The sequence below is a fragment of the Barbus barbus genome, assembly GCF_936440315.1.
Source record: "Barbus barbus genome assembly, chromosome: 47".
In the NCBI taxonomy this organism is placed as follows: domain Eukaryota; kingdom Metazoa; phylum Chordata; class Actinopteri; order Cypriniformes; family Cyprinidae; genus Barbus; species Barbus barbus.
In genome coordinates, this window is record NC_136725.1 from 23,353,613 (window position 1) to 23,379,747 (window position 26,135).

At 38.4% G+C, this 26,135-nt stretch overlaps 1 protein-coding gene across 2 annotated transcripts; it reads right to left on the reverse strand.

Annotated features, from left to right (window-relative positions):
- Positions 1-239: 239 nt before the first annotated feature.
- Positions 240-11,343, reverse strand: LOC306865484 (neuropeptide Y receptor type 6-like). 2 transcript variants are annotated; one of them, XM_079410102.1, is made up of 2 exons: positions 11,282-11,343; positions 240-2,321 (listed from the first exon to the last, which is right to left on the reverse strand). In XM_079410102.1, exon 2 carries the CDS (start codon positions 2,182-2,184, stop codon positions 1,048-1,050), a length of 1,137 nt encoding a protein of 378 aa, XP_079266228.1. In that variant the 5' UTR covers positions 2,185-2,321; positions 11,282-11,343; the 3' UTR covers positions 240-1,047. The 2 variants fall into 2 exon arrangements, with proteins under 2 accessions (XP_079266228.1, XP_079266229.1); XM_079410103.1 differs by lacking the exon at positions 11,282-11,343 and adding an exon at positions 10,539-10,708 and having other exon boundaries at positions 242-2,321.
- Between the last annotated feature and the right edge of the window lie 14,792 nt (positions 11,344-26,135).

Consider the following 26,135-nt stretch of genomic DNA (forward strand, 5'->3'; position numbering starts at 1 on the left):
CTAACTGACTAGTACCTTGACAGGCAACAAAAGGGTGATGCCTTAGGTGGAACATTACCTAAATAAAAAATCTCTTTCTGTAAACATGCATTTAGTGGCTCATGCACCGGTAACACAAACACACCTGCTGTATATGCAAATGATTTAATCTTCTGTAATGAGCGGAAAAACAAGCAACATAATTACTAACGATGCCACCGAACACCGAGAGTGAAGAGAAACAATAAGAGACATTACATGGATGTCATGTTTCCAAATTTATTTGCGCTTTCAGAACTACCATTTATAAGGCAACAAGAACGTCAACACCAAACACTTTTGTTAGAAACTGAACTTTGCTTTGACTTTTGCAATCATCAAGAAAATATGTAATACCAAACGGGCATTGGCACAGTCATGTATCTATTGTAGCAGAAGATGGATGTGTTGTTAAGCTAACACCAATGTTCAAATGTTTAATATGCTTCCCAATATTACCGAGGCACGATTTCAAAGTTAAAATGCAGAGAAAGCGGTCTCACCAAAGCAACACAATAAATAGTAATAGTTACAGTTCACACCAGCAACAAAAAACCAGACAAAGGAAATACTTTGGTGAGGGCACCGACTCCCTGCTACAGTGAATATATAACTGAAAGCATTGTACATGAAAAGTACTTTCATTATAACAATAACTTGCTGTTTGATGTGAAATGTCTGGTGCGCAATGAGCGCTAAAACAATCCAGCCTCATAAATCAAAGCTCGAAAGCTTAAAAGTGTCATCAGAGGAATAATAACATTCTTGATGGAATATTTATCCCGTACAAGTCGTACACGGAGACAGGAATGACGCCCTGACTACCCTAGCTGTCGTTAACAAAACATCAACCCCACGTTCCACACCTGGACCCCAGAAAACACGGCAACAGAGGGTTGAGGTTGTTTTTAGATCTCTTGGGTATGAACTGATGCAGAAACCCACATAGCAATTCCACGTCTCCATGGAAACAGTGCCAGCTCATCCTCAAACCCTCCCCTCATTCTTCCCTCTGTTCCTGCCGTCTCTTTAGCAGTGAGCGCACTGTTCCGATCTCAATAGAGAGCCCTGCTGCATGGATGACACCTTGGTGACGTCGGTGGCCACAGTCGAAAGCGGGAAGCTCTCGTAGGTCTCTGGAACGCCCCAGCCGCAATTGCAGCGCTGGAGCGTTGCCTTAAGCTCTTTCTGGAAGTTGGTGTTGAGGAAGCCATACACCACCGGGTTCACGCAGGTAGATGCCATTGCCGTGAGGTGGCAGGCCGAGAAGATGATGTCGTGCTGGCAAGAAGGAAGCACCTGGTGGTACCAGTCAAAGATGGTGTTGAAGACGTTGAGCGGGAGCCAGCAGAGAGCGAAAGCGACCACGATTACGACCAACATGGCGTTAACATGCTGTGCGCCCCGCGCCTTCCTCTGCCGGGCCTCCGTGGCTTGCTCCACCATGTCCTTCCGTCTACGCAGACGCAGGAATATGCGTAAGTAGCAGAGTAGAATGAGAAGCAGGGGGAGGCAGTATTGGAATAGCAGAAGCGAGGTGGTGTACGCCAAACGGTTGCGTTCGGATGGCCAGAGCTCCATGCAAATCACATGGTCGCTGAATGGGTTGAACGGAAGGCTTAGGTTCTGGAACGGGGCATTAGTGAGGATGTTAAAGGACAGGAAGGGTAGGGAAATGAAGCAGGCCACCATCCAGGTGACCGCCACAGCCAGGTACGAATGGCCTGCGGCGGGCGTCCAGCCGGTGGGGTGGATGATGAGTTGATGCCTCTCCAATGCGATGAGGACCAGCGAGAAGATAGAGACCGTAATGGACATGCACTGCACGAACGGCGTGACCTTGCACAGTGTCTCGCCCAGGATCCAGCGGTCCATAAGCGTGTAGATGACCGTCACAGGGAGGCATACCACACACATGAGGATGTCGGAGCAGGAGAGGTTGGCGATGAGGATATTGGTGACGTTCCTCATCTCCTTCTGTCTGGATATGATGAAGACCAAACAAGTGTTGCCCACCAATCCCACCGCAATAACGGTGCTGTAGGCCACGATCAGAAGGGTCGTGCCACTCACAGAGGGAGGGCACACGTTGGACTCAACCCATGTTCTCTGGCCCAACCCAGCTGAGATGTTGCTGATGTTGTCCGAGTTCCCAGAGGCCTCCATAAGTCCCAAAGTTGTTTGAGGAGAAGCTAGATGTTCACAAAACCGTTAAACAGCAGATGAAAGTTGACTCATTGTTTAGGTCCTTCCATTTATTGTTTAGGTCCTTCCATTTATTTGCAGATGGCCAGTTGGTTGACCTGGAGGAAAAGAAGCACGTAAAGACTGTTAGCTGGCATTAAATTGGACAATATGTTAGGAGGGATTTAATGGGAAAGGATTTAACTCTGGAAGTGAGTCTCTGGGAAAGGTTAAGCCCCCTTAATCCAATGGATGTTTATGGACTTGAAATCTGACCACAAACATCTTGTTTAAGGAGAAAACATTGCAAATCTCTCTTAAGTAGTTTCACCACATAATTTCTTGAATTAATGTGTGTTTACCAAAACACACGATTCATTCTGCTCTAATAACAGCGTGGACTCAACTAATACTCTTTGCAAAAACTCCCTCGGGATGTTGACAGGTCATCCTGTCTGTTAAGCTGACAGATGGAGGTCTCTCTCAGTAGAATTCTCTCTTTATCCCTTTTATCTCAGAGTTATCTTTTCTTTGTCCTAATATGGCTTTTATGTGATAAAAGCAATAAAAATAATCATATCACGAACTGCAGATTTAAAAGCTGTTGACGTATTAGAACATTTTTATACAGAATTTATTTTGATAGGTTCACCTTGTCAACCTCAGTCAGTCTGAAGATTTGGGAATCAAGAATCTTATCAAATAAAATACTAGAACGCACTGATTGTGTCATAATGTTCAGGTCGGTTAAAGAGTTTAGTAGTAATAAATGGTACTTTACAATAGTGTTTTCGGTATTGTTTTTGTTTCATATATTTGGATTGTATTAGGGCTACATCCTCAAAAAGTATTAAAAAATGTAATTGTTAAGTGAAATTTAAACTCCTAACTATTTCCTTCTCTATTATTCTATTACTCCACATACTTGAGTAAGCAATGCATCTAACTTGACTTCACTTGACTCCTGTAATGCATACAGATTGGCAAATGCATCAAATATTTTACTCCCGCTGCAGTCACTTTGGCTAATTTATTCCTTGCTCCGACCACACTTGAGTTTCTGGATTGAGTAAGTGTTGTAATTAATCCACTGTTAATATCCTCTCTCTCTCCTCCGAACCAACTGTTAGGAGTTTTACACCAGCTTATTACGTCATTTATCTCACATGGAGTGGGAAGCTGATTCAGGGAATGCCTTATTGAGATTATCTACTCCACAGTTTCAATCCTTCACAGCTCTAAAGAGCATCATTTATCACACATAATCTTTTAAAGAGGACCTCTTCGATTTGCATTTTTAAGAATGAAATCCCAGTGCTTGTAAAAGCAGCAAAAGTGTGCTTCAGTTTTGAGTAAAACATTTTTGAAAAAAAAAAAAAAGAGTGGTACTTTTCCATAGAAAAACCTACCAGTACAAGACTAGGGTGCTCTAAGTGGTTGCCAGGGCAATGCTATGCAGTAGCTAAAGTGGTCTAAGTAGATTGCCAGATGTTTTAGGTGGTTGCCAGTAGGGTACTAAAACCCAGTGCCAATATGTGCCAAACCTGGCAAGCATTCTCACCTCACATGATCCCTAGTTAAAAATTCATGTTAACGCATGTCAAAAAGCTCTGATAATACAAACTCAACACATCTTTGTATTAACAATAGTGTCCATGTTGTTTTCACATTTTGACTTAAAGCAAAAATCGTGAAATGAGACCATCCGAGGAGCGCATGAATGCAGCTATTACACTTGCTCCGATAGCAGCATGTAGCCTACTGTAAGCTATAGCTACATTTAATGTGCCTTAACATGTCTAAAGTTAAACTTCCCTTTCAATGAACTGCAATGAGAAGCATTTCTAAAAAAGAGAACATTATGACATGTTTTTACTCCACAACATCAGTCAATTAACTTCCTTTTCTGATCTGATGTGGCTTCTTATCACGGAATGAGGCAGAAAATATATTCTATGCTGTAGTAAAGGCTATGTTGATTAGCAATGGATTATAAATATACTTAATTATTATGCAAATAGACGTCTTGAATAACACAGATAAACTATATATTGTCATAGTAGAGTGATTACTGTCTTTATGTTACATCATTCAAAATGTTTCTATCTTCTTTTTATTGAGCTACAGCAATAGAGATACCTTTGTCCTTATTAGGGATTTCCTGGAGTGCCATGAGTTCTATAACTTCTGTGATGCATATGTGGAGTTTCTGTCTGAGGGCGCCCTCTGGCTGCCAGTATGAATGAAATAGACATTACGTGTGTTTATAGTGCTCACTATTGGCCAATTCATCCTATTTTGGGTAAAAATAGGGAAAAAAATACTTTTCTCAAAAGTGTAGTAGTAGAATAGTAGACATATGATAATCTATGCTTTTTTTAAACAGTTCATCAGTTCAGGCACCGTTACCATTTTAAAAGTATCGATTTGGCACCGGTATCGTAAAAACCCCAAACGATACTTAAGCCTAGTTGCTAGGTGGTTACTAGAGTGTTCTGAGTGGTTGCTAGAGTGTTTCTAGGTGGTCAGTCTAAGGAAATCACCCCCCCCCCCAAACATCTATTTTGGACCCTATATATGGCTTGGATCTCTCCTTTAACGCATAGTCTCAGCCTCAGACGTCACGCCCACGGACCATTGGCTAAACGTCTGATGCATATGGCACACAAAAATGAAAACACTTCAGGAGATTCAAAGTCGTCATTGGATTGGTTGAATTATGCAGGATTTCCGGGAGACGTGTATGTTGCGTTCTTTAACGTTCCGCCTGGAAACAAAGATGCTGTGGTGCCAAATCCCCTCACGAAAGAAGAAAGCTGTCGTGTTTACAACTGTGATGACAAGCGTTTATCAGGATCAACTAAACACTGGATTTTCAAAAATATTGAAATATTTAAAGTTCACGGCATAGAATCTTTAAAATACGTCTGAGAGTTTCACACACCGATCTGTCATTGTGGCTACATTTCCACACCCCGAAACGTGATGATGAATGAAACGAACTGTGAATGATTGTTTGACATGTCGGTCCAACGGCCTCATGGGTGGGCTTTGGCCAATGAAAGCTACCATAGATTCCAGACCTTCAGCCGTCAGTCTGAAGGTCTGGCTATGCGAAACTATTAAAGGGTTATTCTGTTTTCTTTGTGCACAAAAAGTGTTCTCGTCGCTTCATAAAATTTAGATTGAACCTCTGATGGAAGATGGACTATTTTGACAATGTCTTTCATACTTTTCTGGGCCTTGACAGTGTTAATTACTTGGCAGTCAATGGGACAGTCACAAGCCTTCCGGTTTTCATCCAAAATATCTTACATTGTGTTGTGAAGACGAACAAAGGTTTTACGGGTTTGGAATGACATGGGGGTAAGTGATTAATGACAAAATTTTCATTTTGGGGTGGAGTAACCCTGCAAGTCTAAGGGATTAGCACGTCCCAATAATATTTCACATCAATAAACCATTACAATACGGTACACTGAATATGCATATATATTGAAATAAAATCAATGCAAATGTGACATTATTAACTTTGAATGATTTTTCTATTCTTATTATTTATTATTCAATTTTTTTCTATTTTATTAATAATGCCAAAATAAAATGTCATCACTAATGCAGAAAAGCATTCTAAGATAGAGGTCAGATATGAGAATATGATACATCTGATATATGATTCCTCTGATAGATGTGTCCTTCAGAGGATACGAAGTATTGTATTACCACAGCACTGACATGCTGAGATATAATGGCATATATCAGAGGCAGCGGCATCGGAGGTTTGTGTGTGTGGAGAGAGTGACTCAAGACTTTAAGGGAGTGTGTGAAATTATATAAGGCAGAACTAAATTAATCATCTAATTTTCATATCACACAGACAAGTCTGAACGACATGCTTTCATAACCGCTCACAGATATTCTCTACTTGTGCAAATCAAATGCTCATTGTCATTTGAGATAAAAAGAATGGAGGAAATGAATAAACCAAAAAGACAAAAATGAAGGCAAATGAGTTACAGCAGTTGCAGCAGACATTTAAATCAAGCTGAGGTCAAAAAGAACATTTAAAGGGAACAGTTCACCCCAAAATGAAGATTTTGATATTATTTATTCACTCTCATGTAATTTCCAACCCCCCAGAATTCCTTTCTCCAGTCAGGGTTCTGTCACTTCGGTCTAGTTTATTCATGGTTTTGTGGCGGAGCCCTGATACTCCTTTCTTATCTTGTTTTCTGGTGAGCGCGCAGCTCGAGCACACTTGAAGCCGCACGCTCACCAGAAAACAAGACAAGAAGGGAGTGTCAGGGCTCCGTCACAAAACCATGAATAAACTAGAAAGAAGTGACAGAACCCTGACATCTCCTGTCAAACACAAAGGAAGACATTTAAGCTGGTCTTCTCCATATAATGAAAGTGATTAGTGCTAAACAAGAAGACATATATATATATATATATATATATTAATATAACATAAAAGACACACATGAAAGAAAAAGCCCACATGACCGTAAAAACAATTACGCTAAAATGTTCATTTTTGTGTGAACTGTCCCTTTAACAAGAAAAGCTTATGTAAAACTCTTCTCACAGGATGCCAAAATACACAACGGGATGTTTATCATTATTTGTGAGCTGCTGACTAAGTGTACAAGGTCAGATCCAATAGATTAAGTCAGAAAACAAAGAGTGAATTGTGCCAAAGTGCTTTCTTCTTCCATTAACCTTGAAGAGTTCGACTCTTTTGACAGAAGCTCTAGTAGTTCATTAGCTTGTTCCTCGTGATTTGGATTCTGTCATTCTCACTGTAGCTGCAAGTTCCTTGTCAGGAAGCTAATAAGCTGACAACAACCACCGCTATCAAACTCTTTGGTCAGGCATCTAGTATTACTGAGAGAAGAATCTTGCTTCTCCACTGGAATATTAATGTTTTTTGGCAACCTTTTTATTGGTACTTTATTATGCTTGCAGACATTAGAATGCTATTTGACTCACATTAGCAGCTGTGAGTCACTTGGGTAATTGACAGCTTTATAATGACCTTGAGATATGCCAGGCTTATCACAAACTCTGATTAAACAGACTCTTAAGGGTACTGTTGAGTCAACAAATAATATCAAACCTAATCAAACCATTCCTTCAGTCTTAAGATGATTGTGTTTAATTTTTTTCTCTTTTAAAAACCTTCTCCAATCTAATCTTAAGGAAAGTGCACCAAAAATTAATATTCTGTCCTCATTTGATGATTTTTTGAACAGTGTGTTTTTATACAATGTCAGGAGTGTCCAATGAATTTGAAAATATCTTCTTTTGTGTTGCACACAAAAGAAAAGCACTCAGAGAGGTTTGGAATGACACTACACTACAACTACTAAAGTATATTTTACAAGAAAATACTGTTTCAGTCCACACTTTTTATGTTTCATTCAGTGTGTTGCTTGCTGATTCTTTGTAATTATTTGTGAAATTTACTAACCATTTTTTTAGTGAAAACTCTTTCAACACCAATTTTTTTTCCAGTGTATAAGTAATCATTTGTAGGTTCAAAACAGAGTATAAAAACATTGATCTTTTTATCTAAACATCCCAACCAGCCAAAAAAACCCCAAAAAAACCTACACTATGCTATGCTTTCCTAAATTATCTGAAATTTGCTCAATTTTCGTCTGATGGATGGTAATGCGAATGAAGAAATCCCATAGATTTGCATTCAAGTAGAACTCTGCTTTCCATCTACAGATGGAAATCCACTGTAATCTATTACTGTAGCTGTCAGGGATGGAATCGCATTTTGATTGAGAAGTGTATCCCTGAGCTATTCTGATAACCATACAAACACGTTTCCGCTGATGATGTTCTTTACACAGACGGCAATTACACATTTCGACAACCTTGGATAGCTGGAAATGATCTCTTTCTCTTTCTTTGGAACGAGCTTCGGCAAAAGGACAATGACATGCTGCATATGGCAAGAGAAAAACAGTGTTACAGATGCAGGTTCATGGCCCTCAGCATCTCTGATTGAAGAGGAAAAGCCTGGCTCTGCTGTAGTGGATTTACATCAGTTCTGAGGAACACTGCTGAGTTTCCATAAATATGAGTCTCCCTATAGGATGGTGGAAGGGCTATTCACTATAGAGGACGCACACTGAAGGTAATAACCCTGCTGAAATACCTCAAAGTGGCCCGAGGCGATGTGGTTCAAATCCATCTGGGCAGGCCAACTATACAGAGACAAGCCAATTTATCAGAAAATCAGGGCTGTAGAACAGCTACTTTACAGCTCCAGCGTAGTCTATTACAGTGGAGGACATGAAAATAGCAGGAGAGTATAAAGCTATGCTAAAATAATCACACATAAAAATTCCTTATAGGATCAGTTCCAGTTCACCCAAAAATTTAAATTCTGTCATTTACTCACTCTCAAACCTCATTATTCACTTTCATAATATATCCTTAACATGTGTGTATATAACCACACAAATGTGTGTGTGTGTGTGTGTGTGTACCTGGTATTTATCACGTTATGGGGCCCAATTGTCCCCAAAAGCATAGCATTAACAGTAAATTTTGACCTTGTGGGGACATTTTTTCGGTCATCACATTTTAATCATGTGCCACTGAAGACTGGAGTCATGATACTGAAAATTCAGCTTTGCATCACAGGAATAAATTACATTTTAAAATATATTAAATTGTAATAATAATACTTCACAATATTGCTGTTTTTATTGTTTTTGCTTAAATGCAACCTTAATGAGCATAAGAGACTTTCAAAAACATCTCACGCTTTTTTAATGCTATACAGGTTTGAAATGACAAAATGATGACTGGATATTCATTTTTGACTGAATTTTTTAATTTTAAGATGCATTTTAGCTGTGTTTTTCACCAAAGTGAAGCGTAAAGACTAAAAATCTGTGACAAGCCTTTCGGAGAAGAGTTAAAATGTCAGATTCTGGGCCACAGGGCTGTAGTAAAAAGTCAGTCCACCCACCATCTCAAACTTCAGCCCGTTCTCTTTCTAATTGCCGTGGGGTGTCCTTTAAGAATCTCACTATGTTACCTCGCTCCATCGGAGTCGGGTGTTCAAAATGCACCGGGGGGACGGCTTAAGCATAACACAAGTGTCATAAAAAATAGTGCTTTCTAGACAGTAGACACGTCATCTGAATGATGAAGTTTGACAATCCATCAAAATGTATACATCCATCCAGTGACCTTTGATGTTTTCATCAGCACCTTTTTAAGTTGGGAAGCTTCCCCCACAGGCTAATGCGGCTTCACATCAGACAGATATATATGATCTCTGCCCATTGAGAACTCAACACGGTACACATAAAGACTTTTATTTTCACCTAGAACCTCCTCATCCTCTGCTGAAAAATATGAAAGCCACATGAACAATCAATGCGCTACAGAAAGGTCTATAGAAATACACCTTATAATGTATATTGCAACGGTTCTCGAAAGGTTTTGCTGCAAGATGCAGATTTTACACTGAACATCAAATACGGACCCAACCTAAAATCACTTCTTATAGAAACGTAATAGAGTCTCTGAGGTTTTGCATTGGCCAAGTACAAACTGACCCAAATTACCATATCATACACCATATTATATTATAAAATACAAGATTTTACATTGAACAAGTATGAACAGACCCCAAATCACTTCTTGGGCCAAATGTAATATATTCTATGCAATATTTTCTTTTACCATTTGAAGTTTTGTTCCATTTCTTATAATGCAAACCCAGTTTGACTAACTTCATCCAAATGTCACATAAATTGGAGCCTTTTGCATCAAAAGATATTCGAGGCATTTCCTCTCCCTTTTAAAAGTTGACATTCCCATTTATTTTGCTACCTCCATTTAAGCAATTATATGGTTAGATGCATTTAGCATCATTTTTTCCACTGATGTGCGACCAATTTTTATGTATATCAATCCACCAGTTGGCTGAGAATCACAGACTTCCATTTTAAGCTACATAAACTTAACCTTATGACCATCTGTTGCCATTGTACAGATTTTTATTTCTAAATAGATTACAGTAATGCATTACCATTCTTCCATTTTGTGCATGAAATCTTCTACGATATGCAGCTCAATGCTACGTATTGCTCATGTTAGAACACAACAGAACAATCCATAGGGTAACATACAAACCCTTGAACTAAGTACAAAATAATGCATGGGGTGGTGAGGTCTGAAAACTAATCTTAGATGACTTATTGCTAGATGACAACTGAAGGGTCTGTCTGAATCGACATATAGTCTCCTGGAAATAAGTAATGGTCTATTTTAAGAGAAAAAGAAACCGTAATCACCATTACCTTGAGATCCTTTCACACCTGTCAATCAAACCGCCGGGAGGGAGACGCCATAATAAACACTCCACAAGGGCAGAAACATATAACATACATCTCATCTTCACATTTATCCTTAATCTTGTGTCTCTCGAGCTGCGTAACCGAACAATCCTTGTATCTAGCCTTGACAAGAAGCACACATTATCTTCTGAGAATTTCAGTGCACACTGACAAGCACATGCCAGACATCTTAAATCCCACTTGAGGAAATCTCATTTTCTGATTATTCTTTCCCAGAATTACTATTTCCTGTCACGTTCAGCTGTCAGCTACTTGGTGGAAAAGGTGAAAACATTCTGACCTCCTTTCAATTATAATTTCCATCAACACATATCAACATTTCACATAAGCACCAACTGACTTCATGCTCAGATACTTGAGCAAACTGCTCTCTAGATTGTTGCATACACATTCTAAATAAGTATAAGTTTCTTTATAATAACTGAAGGATAATTAAGCTTTTCTGATATATCCGTGGCTTATTTTTATCTAAAAGTTCAAAAACACAGTTCATATCACATGCCAAGATTCAGATGATGAAAATCAGTTGCATAACTACTCAACACAGAAATGCGAGGAAATTCCTTTAGACGCGTTTAAACTGTGTTCACGTCACACATCTGCTCAGATGTTCACACAACACACAGTTTATGGGATATTTTAATCTCTACAGCACGACATGTTCACCATATTTAAAGCGATCTTACCAGTAAAGCGGTGTTTTCTCCAGCACTGATGCAGACGGTGCGGCGAGAGCCTGAACTCGACTAATGACGGAGGAGGACTAGAGGATGCTGAAGCTCCCGATCCAGCAGCTCTCAGATGGGCAGAAAGTGTCGAGATGAAACGCTGGGAAACTTTGCGTGGATGTGTGTCATCCTCCCCCTCGCGAGCACCTTTGGCTCATCACTCGATTGGTTGTTGTTTGACGGGCTTGATAGAGCTGCATGCTGTAAGAAAGGTTAATTAATAAGATTTTAATTAAGGCTAATTGACAAGTCACTACTGTGTTCGTATTAAATATCGATTCAAAATAAGTGCCTCTTCATTTAGATGATAAATTGATCAACATTGATGTTTAGGGTTCAAATTTGGCCTGCATGGAGCCTATGGTATATGAAATTATAAAAAAGGATACATTTTAAACGAACAAAAAAGCTAGAGATGGTTTCAAGTGTTTGAAAAACGCTTATACCATTTTCTACAAATAGCCTAACCCTTGCGAAAAAATTTTTTATTGTAGTGAAAGTGTAGTAACCTTGGTTTTTTGGTGTATTGTTTACCATTTGTATAACCACAGTTTTACTACAAATACCATTTGGTACCTTTGTGGTTACCATGGGTGTTTTTTGGTTTAATTTGTAGTAAAACCACGGTTAATTGCCCCAAGGGAATTTATTTTAATGATTCTAAAAAAACTATCAAGTAATAAACTGTGCAAACATTTGTCAGGAATACGCAATAGTTAACGTTCCATCAAGACGTTTTCTCAAGATTAGCCTTAAAAAACACTATGTAAAAGTGGATTTTGCATAATAGGTGCCCTTTAAATCCTGTCAGCTCACATGTTTTGTATGAAATGCATTTTAATGTGCGTTTTAATGACATTAACATATGAATGCATTCACTTTTTAGTTTTTTTTTTCAATTGCTAACAAGCGTTTACCAATACTAAAAGTGCTTTTTCTAAACTCTTAACACAGCAACCCACCTACATCACACAGTTAGCCAAATAGTTCATTTTCTGGCCAAAACCACATTTTGTTAGATAAATACAAACTCTACATTTCAAAATGCTGAATACCTTTTTTTCTTCATACACTAACTCTATCAAAAACCCGATTCAAAATTGAGTCATTCAGTCAAAACATTAGCACTGGTTTTCTATCCAATAGGAACATGTAGTCAATTCTGGTGCATAGACTGTCAAAATGCTAAGAATGAATTGCATTACAAAAACTGCATTATTTATCATGTCTCAGTTCAGCCTGTATATAACATACAATATGAGAGCCATTAAAAAATATAACAAAGACAACAACAACAATAATAATAATAATTCAGCCAGCAAGTTCATTTTTGTGTGTGAGTGGATTCATTTTAGCTAGTATGTGTATAGCATAGAGAAGGATCATCAGTACTTTATGGAATGTAAAAGAAAAGTGACAGAATTGCAGCCGTAAAGTCTTTACTGGAGAAATAAAATGACTGTCAGTGATTAAAAAAAAAAACTTTAAATGAATGATATGTTATTTACAAGTGTGCAGTTCACAAATGAACAATTTTCGGGTTTCTCTGTATAAATGTGTCAGTTATGATGGACAATGTATTGTTATGAATGTTTTACAATTGTATACTGAATATATTGTAGCCTGCGTTAAGAAACTGTTCTTGTGCCTGGCTGTTCTGGTGGTTGGTTCTCGCTAACCAGAAGACAACAGTTCAAAGAGAGAGTGGGCAGGGTGTGTGGGGTCCAAAATTATTTTCTTAGCCCTTTTCCTCACTCTGGAGATGTAAAAATCTTGGGAGGTTGGGCAGGGGGGCACAAATATTCCTCTCAGCTGTCCTGACTGTCTGCTGTAGTCTCTTGATGTCTGATTTGGTAGCTGAACCAATAAAGACAGTCCTGGTCCAACTACTCCTCTCCCTAGTCCACCTTGTCCTCTCCCTGGTCCAACTAGTCCTTTTCCTCGTCCCAACTATTCCTCTCCCTCGTCCAATCCTCCCTCCTCCAAATATTTTCTTTCTTTTTATGCTTCTCTGTATTGTTCTGTATTGTTTTGAACAAAACCAATCAAGAGACTGCCTTTTTATTGTGCATGGCCATGTATGGAAAGACTTGGAATTATTCATTAAGATTGGAATCAGCTATTTCTCAATTATTAGTAATTAAAATAATTCTTAGCAGCTCTTCTGCTTTTGTTGTAGAAGTAGAGGCTTTACACTATATTTAAAGTTTGAAACATTAGGTCTAATTAATATAGAAGTCATAAAATGTACATGTACATTTATAAAATTATTATAAAAAGGCAAAATTGCATGAGTTTCCAGAAGTTTATCAAAAGTGATCTTTTAAGGTTGTTTTACAGTTATGATTAAACTCAAATCCCAATTATTCAACCATGAGACCTGCATTCACCATAGTAAAGAAATGTTTGAGAAAGCAGGTTGAGGAGATGAAAAGTATTTTTAGATCACTGAGTGTTCAGTTCATGAGTTCACACTTACAGATATTTAGCACGAGTAAGGTAATGCGGATTTGGCGAGTATAGTAATGCGTAGTTGGCCTGCTGTCCCGAGGAAGGGCTCTGAGCTCGGGAATGGCCCGAACCCAGAATACCCCCCCCCATAGTGTGGTGAGAACTCTAGTGGTAACTTCTTGAGTGGAGAAGGGGTGGTGGAGGGATGCTGATTAACCGTCAAATGAATGGAGGTATGTCAGCTGTATTTATATCCGTGCATTGATTAACTTGAGTGTGTTCCTCTTGTGTTAATTAGGCTAAGTATCTGACGTGCTCCTCCCGAACTTTGTTAATAAAACATCATTTCGAATGGCATAACCATCCACACAAGCTATAACCTTCACTCACTATATCTCCAGCAGCTGAACTTTACCAAAGTAGATATTTGTCAAAGATTAGATAGTCAAACACATGTACTATGCTGACTAGATTATTCCTTTTTCTGACGTTTTGCTCCTTGACACAATTAAGGGTCAAAATTAATTCCACAGGCTCAATTTGAACATGACAGTATAATTTAAAAAACAAATGAAATCCAAGAAATCTCCACTGGTTTATTGTTGAGAACTGGTAATCACATCAATTTGGGTGTATAATGAGTTTTCAGGTCCTGGGAAAAGGACTGCAGACAGAAGATAATAAAAGGAGCGGAGCACGCAAGACAACGAAGGCAGGCCGGAGAAGAAACTGTCATTACGAATAACGCTCTTTCATCTCAGGAAAAATAGGAAAAGAAATCACAACGAGCAGGCTGTCTGCTGCCTAACCAAAAGTTTGATTAGATGTGCGGTGGTGGGAGTTTGAGTCACTTCGGTGGCAGGTGCATTGCAGTCGGTGATGATGGCTAGACCTTGACGTGTGAACCGAGCATGGAATATATTAAACTCGCTTCGCTGGTTCTTCCCTATGATTTACTGCACAGGTCTGTGCTATTTTTGGCATATTCGTGATGTAAAGAGTGTCTTATACAAGAAACCTTGCAAGGGGATGAAAGGTTTTACTTGGTTTTTGGTCTTTAACATACTAAACCCATAGGCCTACTGTTGAAATGCAAATGAGGTTCTCGCACCACTTTCACAGGTACTTCAGGAGCAAAAGACACTTTGAAGTGCAGAACTTGAGCAGTCTGCAAAAGAAAAGCAGGTGACGCCACTGTTTGGAGCAAAGGATGTTCAAGGTGTTGTTTTCTTCTTTGAAAGGAGAGAATTTAGCGAGTATCTCTCAGTAGGTTTATTTTCTGTATAGACACAAGTCTTGGCTACAAAGAAAGGCCTATTTCATCCATCATTTCCATGGGAAAAAATGTCCTTATGAGGAATGTTTACTGATTATCAAACAGTAAAATTTTATAAGGCACAAAATAATTCATAAAAAATGTAAAATTTTTAATTATTTGGGTTAACAGAATAAATGGTACTACATTTTAGACCTTAATATTTCATTAAAATGTTACATTTATAGTTGACTCTGGCCAACTTTATGTAAGTTTTTTTTTTTACCTCAAAATATCACTTTCAAAATAATTCTGATTGTAAGATGTCAAAAAACACAAAATTGGTTTGTTTTTATTTAACATCTAATTTAATTATATTGGAGTATTAGTTTGGAGGACGTCAGTTTGAAAGAATGTTTGTTCATAACTTTGAGTAAACCTTGCCAGAACGCTCTGAAAATTTACCGTGTTTTCTGGGTCTCTATGCGACAACTAGCCTCGGTTCTTTGCATTTAACAGAAAGAATAATGAAGACAAAATATGTTGGTAACTAATTTATTATCCATTTAGAAAGTTATGTAATCAAGTGAAAGGATGCCACTTCAAGCTCAGTGCCTTCATTTGGCACTTGAGAAACTGAAAGCATCCTAATTCTGAGTCTTAAGTGATGAAAAGCTTAAAAGTTGTAAACAGTTCTTGGGGAAATCCAGGAAAATCTCCCCATGGCGCTGCTGAAATGAGCTCACTAAGCGTCTGCTGTCATCCAGTGCTCGTTTTGTCATTTTAGCAATCATCCCTGAAAGATAAAACTAGAGCATCTGCATTCACAACACCAGCCAAAAAAACATTTGGAAAAGTTTTTTTCTTTCTACGTTGCACGTGTACAAATAAAACACAAGAGAAAACAGAACATGTAAGAAAAGCCTCTTAAAAAATGCATAAATGTGACATTTGCGGCTCTCTCAAGGGTCTTCCACTGAAAACACATTTTGGTCAGAGAACTGATCTGTAAACTTCTTATGCTTTTCTTGAGCGCATGGTCAAAAACAAATTTCTCAGCCCAACACTAAAACAAAATAACCCACTCCTTCTCATTGCATGAGCTCTGGAAGCAATACCACATTAAATGAGTTAAAATGGTCAGTAGTTAGGTATGTGGAGCCATAATGTGGGATGGCATTTCTCTGGAGTATCCCTTTACGTCATCTAGCCTGGTATTGTGACCCGATGATAATTAAATAGTGTCTCTGACATTTACATAAGAATCCCTGAACGGCTCTCCCACTCTTCCTCAACATTCACCTCAGTGTTTACATACATTTGATTTGTAGTGTATGTTTGGGGTGAGGAAATCCTGAATGAAATAGAATGACAACACAGTTGGGTGTTAATCACATACAGCTTTATTTTATTAATATACATTTTTGTATGATTGTAAACTTTCTATAATGTATAAACTGTGTTACTGCAGTGTACCATCTTAAGTTAAAGGAGTACTTTCTATACGTTGGGACATAACTGAGCAGTTACAGGGTTGACAATAGCTGACAGGATTTAATGCTGATATACAGATTATATATATTGTTCTGTCCAGGCTGGACTATTGCAACGCTCTCTTGGCAGGTCTTCCAGCCAGTTCTATCAAACTTTTACAATTAATCCAGAACACAGCAGCAAGATGAATTATTAATGAGCCAAAAAATGCACGTCACACCTCTGTTTATCAATTTGCACTGGCTACCAATAGCTGCTCATATTAAATTCAAGACATTAATGTTTGCCTACAAAACCACCTCTCTGCACCCCTTTACCTAAATTCATTACTTCAGACTTATATGCCCTCTAGAAGCTTGCGTTCTGCAAGTGAACATTGCTTTATTGTGCCATCCCAAAGAAGCACAATATCACTTTCACAGATTTTTAAATTAAATGTTCCCTCCTGGTGGAATGACCTATCCAACTCAGCAGTAACCGAGCAGTTGAGTCCTTAGCCATCTTCACGAATCGACTAAAAACACATCTCTTGCTTCTTTATTTGACCATCTAACTCTATACTTGACCCTCTATACTCCTCAAATATTAATTCACCAGCACACTGTCAACATTGATAACAATAAGAAATGTTTCTTGAGGAGCAAATCCGCATATTAGAAAGATTTCTGAAGTATAATCATGTAATGCGGTTGAAAAGTCAGCTTTGCCAGCACAAGAATAAATAACTATTTATTTAAAATGTAATTTACAAGGTTAACTTAAATTGGAAATATATTAAAAAACGTTTAAATTTGAAATTGCATTTCATAATTTTATCATGCTGTATTTTTAATCAAATAAATGCAACCTTTCTAAACATAATGTATAATATAGGAGGCTTTAACTGGTAAAACTTGAACTAGAAAGAATGATGTTATTATGATTTGTGGAATATTTATTACTTTAAAAATACAATGGTAACAGGGTTGACTTTCAGTGTTTTAGATATTCCAAGTTAAATCTAAAATACTGGTAAAAACTACATTTCCATATATTTTGTTTAAAATTTATCAAAATGTGTTGATAGTAAAGAGAATGATGGCACCTGTTGTATAATGTAGAATGACCCTTATATCTTTCCAGTTTTCACTATGAATAAATGTAACAAGCACTAGAGCAGAGATGTATTGAGACTGACAGACTGTGTGCAGTCCTCTCATGCATTGTCATTTCTGCTACAAGCTCAATACAAAGCGCATAATTAATCAGAGATTGCTTTTGCCCCTGCCATGTCACTTCAGATGTGCAGTTTATGTCTGTTTACCCCTGAACATTTGTATGAACGTTGGAAATTTTATTCACATACTGGGCAGGCTATGTAAATTTCAACTTTTCAAAAGTCTTTGGCGCTGCAGAAAACCAAAAGCATTCAAAGTCGCTTGCATCCTGTCAGATGTCACACTAAGCCACATGATATATTTGACGGGTTTTATACACAAGCACAGCCAATAGATTAACAGTCCCGTAGTGCTGGACAAAATCATCTGAAAGGGGATATAAAAAAGATAGTAGTTGCATTCAGGCTCAGTAGGGAAGGAAAGACTGTAATAAAAAAAGAATAATTGTGGTGATCTAATCAAAGGCCAGATGGCAGAAAATGATGGAGGATTGCTTGCCAGTGGAGTAGGAGGGGATCCAGCCCTGGCACACTTGTCCCGTGGTGTCACATCGACACAAATACGACATTAGCAACCAACGCTGCCCCACGGTGCCAGCTGATGAGGTCACAACTGTAACCCACCACACTTTATATGTACTGTAACCCTAAGGCAATAGTTCAGCCAAAAAGGAAAATTTGCCGAAAATGTACTCACCCTCAGGCCATCCAAGACGTAGATGAGTTTGTTTTTCCATCAGCATTGCATCACTTGCTCACCAATGGATGCTCTGCAGTGAATGGGTGCCGTCAGAATGAGTCCAAACAGCTGATAAAAACATCACAATAATCCACAAGTAATTCCATCGTTAAGACATTTTTTAACTTCAAAAGTGTCCACCATGCATAATATTGCTTTCTTCAGTGGAAAAGTCATCTAGTCCGAATCAGGAGAGAAATCTGCACAAATCAAGGACCGATTACAAGCTAAAACAGTCCAAAACTGTTGGTGGATTTTGATGTGAGGGGACAACACATTTTTCACTGGAGGAAGCATCATCATGGATTATGGAGTCAAGCAATGGCTTTAATAAGTACCCAAAAATGAATATTCCATCCTATCAAACAATATGTTTGTCATATGTTCAAGATGCTGGTAACCAGTTTTGGTGCCCATTGACTTCCATTGTTTGGATAAAAACATTGAGACATTTCCTAAAATATCTTCTTTTTTCTTACATTCCACTCACTAAAGAATGTTATACAGTTTTGGAATGACATGAGGGTGAGCAAATGATAACAGAATTTTCATTTTTGTGTGAACTCTCTCTTTAAAAGTTAATTCCCTTCTTATTTCCCTCTTAATGTGATCATTCATGTAGAATTCATTTAACCTCTTCAAAGAAAAGGTCAGCAAGTGCTCAAGTATGCTCTCAATAAAAATGTAGCATTCAAATTTGTCACAAAGAAATGGTCTTTCTGTTGACCTTCTCTGACAGCAAAACGGACTTTTTTCTCAGCTCAGTGAGCACATGTATTTTACTTCTTGGATATCATGATGAAGCAAACGTAGAAATTGCATATTTAATCAACAAATGAATATGAGTTAATATGAATTAATATTTTAACTCAACTATAAACTCTTAGTAAACACTTTTCATTTTTGTATTTTTTTAAAACATTTAAAGTAAATACCATGAATTGGTCAGTTAACGTTTTTCGAAATGCATCAAAATCGAAATGCATTGGCATGTATTCTGTCTTTATTCTATCTCTGTATATACAGTATTTAGATTTTAGTTAGAACAATATATTATTAAATAGACTAAAAGTCAACCATGTTGCCATTATATTTCCCCTTTAAAAAGTAATTTCATATTCCATAAATTAAATCATATCATAAAATCGCAATGACGTGATGTTCAGTCAACAAGACCAGTAAGTTAATATTTTAACATAAGTTAATATGTTTTAAATTGCATTTAAAATTGTAGCATTTAAATTGTAATTTGCAAGAATAATTATAATTTTAAAATATAATAAATATTACTGTTTATACTTTGTATTTTTGCTAAAATAGATACAGCCTTGGAGAACATAATACTCTTCTTTCAAAAACATAAAAAATCTGTATAGCTACAGTATATCTGTATGTCTATATATATGTGTATATATATATATATATATATATATATATATATATATATATATATATATATATATATATATATATATATAAAATTTTATTTTATTTATGGAATGTTTCAATATACTCTAAAAGGGGAAAATGTTATAGCAACAGGATTAATTTTTAGTCTTTTTAATCAAATATAATTTACATAACAATATTATTATTAGTTTGTTAATATTATTAGTCAACAAATTAATATTTTACCACAAGTTCATATTTTTATTAACGCAATTGTGGGGAAAATGACATGATAAACTCATAATAAATGCATTTTTTTTTTTTTTTCTTTTTACATTTAAAGTTAAATGCTTCAACATAAATTCATTAGTTACAGGTTTTTATAAAAATCTTTATAAGCAAGATTTATTTGAGCAATCCTTTAAAAACTCTATTTAAAAAAATATTTAAATTTAATATTTAATTTTAAAAATATGTCAATTTAGGTGACAATTGAACAAGTACACATTTACATTTAGTCATTTGGCAGACGCTTTTATCCAAAGCGACTTACAATTGGGGAATACAAAAAGCGATTCATCTTGAAGAGGCAGTCAGACAGAGGAAGTGCTCGTAACACCAAGTCTCAGTCATTGTTCAAATAAGTACAAACTAGTAGGTGGAGAGAAAGAGGGAAAGTTTTTTTTTTTTTAAGTTTAGGATGAAGTCAAGTACTGCCGAAAGAGATGAGTTTTCAGTTGTTGCTTGAAGGTTGCCAGAGATCCGGCGTTCCGGATAGGGGTGGGAAGATTATTCCACCAGCCAGGAATGGTGAACGAGAATGTTCTGGAGAGTGATTTTGAGCCTCTCTGTGATGGTACCACAAGGCGTCGCTCACTAGCAGATCTCAAACTTCTGGAGGGGATGTAGGTTCGCAAAAGTGAGTGGAAGTAGGAGGGTGCAGAGCCTGTGGTAGATCTGTACGCAAGCATCAGTGACTTGAACTGGATGCGAGCTGCCACTGGTAGCCAGTGCAAGGAGATGAAGAGAGGTGTAACATGCGTGCTTTTGGGCTCGTTGAAGATCAGTCGTGCGGCTGCATTTTGAATCATTTGTAGAGGTTTGATTGCGTTTGATGGCAGACCAGCCAGAAGAGCATTGCAGTAGTCCAGTCTAGAAACAACCAGGGCCTGGACAAGAAGTTGCGCAGCATGCTCTGTCAGAAAGGGCCTGATCTTTCTGATGTTGTGTAGTGCAAACCTGCAGGAACGAGCAGTCTTTGCAATGTGCTCTTTGAAGGTCAGCTGGTCATCAAAGATTACACCAAGATTTCTGACCGAAGTTGATGGGGTAATCATTGATGAGCCGAACTGAATCGTGAAGTCATGCCGTAGAGTCGGAGTGGCAGGGAAGACCAGAAGTTCCGTTTTTGCCAGGTTGAGCTGTAGGTGATGTTCTTTCATCCATGCCGAGATGTCCGCCAGGCAGCCTGAGATCCGTGCAGCTACCGTTGGGTCATCTGGTTGAAAAGAGAGATAGAGCTGCGTGTCATCGGCATAGCAGTGATAGGAGAAGCCATGTGCATGTATGTTTCAATATAGAATATTATCATTAGATTTAGGATTTAAATTGCCAATTAAAGCAGTTAAAAAAAGTTAGAGAGCAGTGAATGGCCTGAAATGTTTTCCATCAAATGTAGACGTGAATAAATTCTTTCTCTATCAGTGAAATTTCATGTTGTCTGATCAATTTATATCACACACCTTATCTGCCATTTGTGGAATGGGCAATTATAAAGAATCTCCTGTCATAATGGCATGGCAGCGGGTGCCCGGGCTGATGCCACCCTGGGGTAAAGAAGGCTGCCGAGTCTTTCAGCGCACTGCAATTTTCAGGGGTTTTATCTCCCTTTGAAATCACACTAGTCTTTATCAGAACTCCTCAGCAGACCAGATGTGTCTGAATAGGCTCTCCCTGAGCAAAGTTGCTTGCAAAAAGACCCAGGTGCCCTCAGAGCAGGAGACAGGCTGTGAGTCTGCATTTGATAATCCTAATTTTTGGAGCATCCGAGTAGAATGCGCTTTAATTTGAGATGATTCAACCAGGGTGCAAGTCAATCACAAGCCAGCACCACGGCCGTGCTATCGAGACCTGGGCAGGAATCCAAAGAGACAAAACAATGAAAGTGCAGCAAGAATAGACATGAACGGTGTGTGATGACCGTGTGCTTTCTAAACTATAGAACAATTCTGTATAAAACAATAGTGGATTTGACATCAAAATATAACATCTAATGTTAAAACATGTTTTTAATGCAACCTTCTCAGATTTTAGTCAGTTTGAGAATAATTTATATATGCAATGTTAGATTGCCTATTTGAAAGAATTAAAAAAGAAGTGTCTATCCATGTATTGTTCAGTTAATTAGTAATGTAATGCATTGCTAAGTAATTAATTTAGGTAATTTAAAGTCATAAGTAATCAAAAAGTAGTCAGATTACATTACCGTAAACGTAATGAAATGGATTTTGCTACTAATTGCAATTTTTGTCATGTTATTTGGAATCAGGTATGGACTACAATTTGCAAGTAATCAACCAGCACCGCTGCTATGCAGTTGCTACATGGTTACTCACATGTTCTGTGTGATTGTAACATTATGCTATGCTGTTGCTATGGTGTTCTGAGTACTTGCTCAAGGTACCAAAAGTCTCTATGATATTGTGGTCTGCCTCAGGTCCCTAAGGCTATGCGTTATTTCACTCGTTGTATAATCTGCCAGGTTAAAATCATACATCGGATTGGTTTAAAAACCAATAGCACATCATTCTCCTCAAGAAGCTGCATAATTTGAGGATGCATTCGTGTTCACAGCATAAATGTTGTGGGTTGAGCTGCATGCCGAAGTTTAATACTTGTGCTTAAGGGTTTGTTCACGTCACTAACACTACATTTTAGCAGTAGCAAACACGGTGATTGAATTATCACCACTTATAAACCTCTTGCCTTTTTGATTTTGTGGAAAACATGCGTCAGTGGAGAAATGCTCTCACAATTCCATCTTCTGTTCATCACTGGGTCTGAAAATATCAAGTGGCAGGTGTCAGACTAAGAGTGAAGTTCACGTCCAAGCATTTGTGCGAGGGTCACACGGGTTAATTAATTTTCCGCGAACGGATCAAGTCAATGTGAGGTTTTACAGCCACGTTGAGATCTATGTGATCACCCCTACCCCCTACAATGGTCATAATAACCTTGAATGGGATTTCAAGGCAGAAAACGGTGAATAGAGGTTTCTGAGTGGATCTTTGACAAGCACAACTGGGGTCTGGACTTCAGGCAGATTGGTTGCTATGGAGACAGCGCCCCTGCAGCACACTAATGGCAGGCGGCGTTGCGCAGATAAGCACAGTGCTAATCATAGACTATTGTCCTGAGATGCATTGTGCGTCTCTCGTGCCCCTGTGTGACGGACCCTGCCTGCCAAATGTCTTTGGCTGGTCTCCTCATGTACATTTAAATTCATCCCTCTTTAAAATTCTCCCTTTCCACAGTTGTTTTCCCGGCCCGCTGAGAAATGCAGAACAGGAGTGGAGAATTGAAAAGCAGAGATGACTTGTGCGTAGTACACCGATAGCCCTTCTTTTGGCTTGAAAACAATACAGCTGTTAAAATGTTAATAACTCAAAGAGGTCTAGCCTATCAAGAACGGTGTATATCTGAGGACTTGAAACATCCAGTCACAGTGTATCCTCAGGAAACACATGTATTCTCTGTGAGACCATGCACCTGTTGTTAGGATGGCTCTGGAAGCACTATTATATAACATTACCGTCATCATATTGAGTGCAGTTGCTCAACTCACAAAGAACAACCTTGTTTACGCAGTTGTGAAAGGCTAGACATGACTAATGCTTCCTCATCATTGACATAGATGCTTTTTCACTGTGTTAGAATGCCAATATATTGCACAACACTTTCTCTCTGTTATTTAGAGATGAATTAAAGGCAAGCTTTCATACGCTAACAAGTCAAGAGGGATGTTAAAAAATATTTCAAAGAGAAGGGAAGGACATAAAATGTACGTCCGCTTGAAATTCACATCATTTTATGTTCACCTCTCTGTAATCTTACAACATACTTGGACTGCCTAGAGCTTTGGCTTTTTTTCAGTCATTTTGCGCGGGAACATGCAGCAGGCCCTCTGGAGTACTGAGCGGTATTATTCAATCATCTTTAGCCAGATGTGATGGGCAGCCCGCTACAGAGGGGGCAAAATGTCCTCATCTATCTCATTACAGCTCTCATTGCTTTCATTACATGTCACGGGTCACCGTCATTGGAACGCTATTCGCTGCAAGGACGGTCACATTATGTAGATGACGCCACTAAAAGGATAAACAGAAGATCTAACCTCGAGATCCTTTCATACACTTAAAAAAAATAAGTGTAACTTTAAAGGGTCACCCTAATGCAGACACACCTATAAATACTCGCGCATACATATAAACTTCCATGCAGACACACCTATAAACATTCGCACATACATATAAACTCGATGCGCGCGCATACACATCCATAAAACACTCGCGCATACATATAAACTTCCATGCAGACACACCTATAAATAGCTACTCGCGCATACATATAAACTTCCATGCAGACACACCTATAAACATTCGCACATACATATAAACTCGATGCGCGCGCATACACATCCATAAAACACTCCCGCATACATATAAACTTCCATGCAGACACACCTATAAATAGCTACTCGCGCATACACTTCCATGCAGACACACCTATAAACATTCGCACATACATATAAACTCGATGCGCGCGCATACACATCCATAAAACACTCGCGCATACATATAAACTTCCATGCAGACTAGGGTGACCACCCGTCCCGCATTTTGTGGGAGCTTTGTACCGCTTCCTGCAAGAGGTAAGGTGCGTCCCGCATTTCAATTATGTATTCTGTATGTTTTTTTTTTTTCATCCCAGAAACTGAAATACCAAAATAAGAAATACATTAAAAACTGACTGGCACTTAAAACCCCATTTGCGCAGTCGTCATGTTCTAGCTAAGAAAATAACCAACCCACACAGTCGTAGACAGGGAGTTTTCCGCAGATGACGACTGCGTGGACGGCACAAAGGATGTGCGGACCTCATCAAGGGCTCGAGCACCACCGACGGAAATGGTGGAGCGCACACGGAAAAACACGATATTCTCCTTTCATTGAAAAAAAAAAAACGGTTGCAGCTTTCAGACACGACTTTCTTCTCATTTTAATAGTTCATTTGAGGCGGTTTCTATGGCGTTATTTTAATGAAAAGTGTCCAGAGCGCATTCTTGTAATGCGAGAATGCAACAAATGTCTCTGTTTGCAGGATTCTCTTCACTCTCACACAAAACAGATGCGCGCTCTCTCTCGATCAGACATTAGGGCTACGTGTGCAAGCTCAAAACTTATACTCTCTCCTGGATTTAATGTTGCCAGAAGCGCAACTTGGAGTGTGGGCAATGGGCATCCATCGGCAGAAACATAAATCGGCACACAAGACAACGGATGTAATGTAAATCAGTATTTAAATAACATAACAGTAGTAAATGTATCTGTCTCACACGTGTCCCGCATTGTCCCGCAAAATCACATCTACTGTCCCGCAACAGATCTATTGCCAGGTGGTCACCCTAATGCAGACACACCTATAAATACTCGCGCATACATATAAACTTCCATGCAGACACACCTATAAACATTCGCACATACATATAAACTCGATGCGCGCGCATACACATCCATAAAACACTCGAGCATACAAATAAACTTCCATGCAGACACACCTATAAATACTCGCGCATACATATAAACTTCTATGCAGACACACCTATAAACATTCGCACAAACATATAAACTCGATGCGCGCGCATACACATCCATAAAACACTCGCGCATACATATAAACTTCCATGCAGACACACCTATAAATACTCGCGCATACATATAAACTTCCATGCAGACACACCTATAAATAGCTACTCGCGCATACATATAAACTTCCATGCAGACACACCTATAAACATTCGCACATACATATAAACTCGATGCGCGCGCATACACATCCATAAAACACTCGCGCATACATATAAACTTCCATGCAGACACACCTATAAATAGCTACTCGCGCATACATATAAACTTCCATGCAGACACACCTATAAATAGCTACTCGCGCATACATATAAACTTCCATGCAGACACACCTATAAACATTCGCACATACATATAAACTCGATGCACGCGCATACACATCCATAAAACACTCGCGCATACAA

What these genes read in the sequence shown, in the direction of transcription:
- LOC306865484 (XM_079410102.1), bottom strand. Translation starts at nt 2,184, where the DNA reads ATGGAGGCCTCTGGGAACTCGGACAACATCAGCAACATCTCAGCTGGG.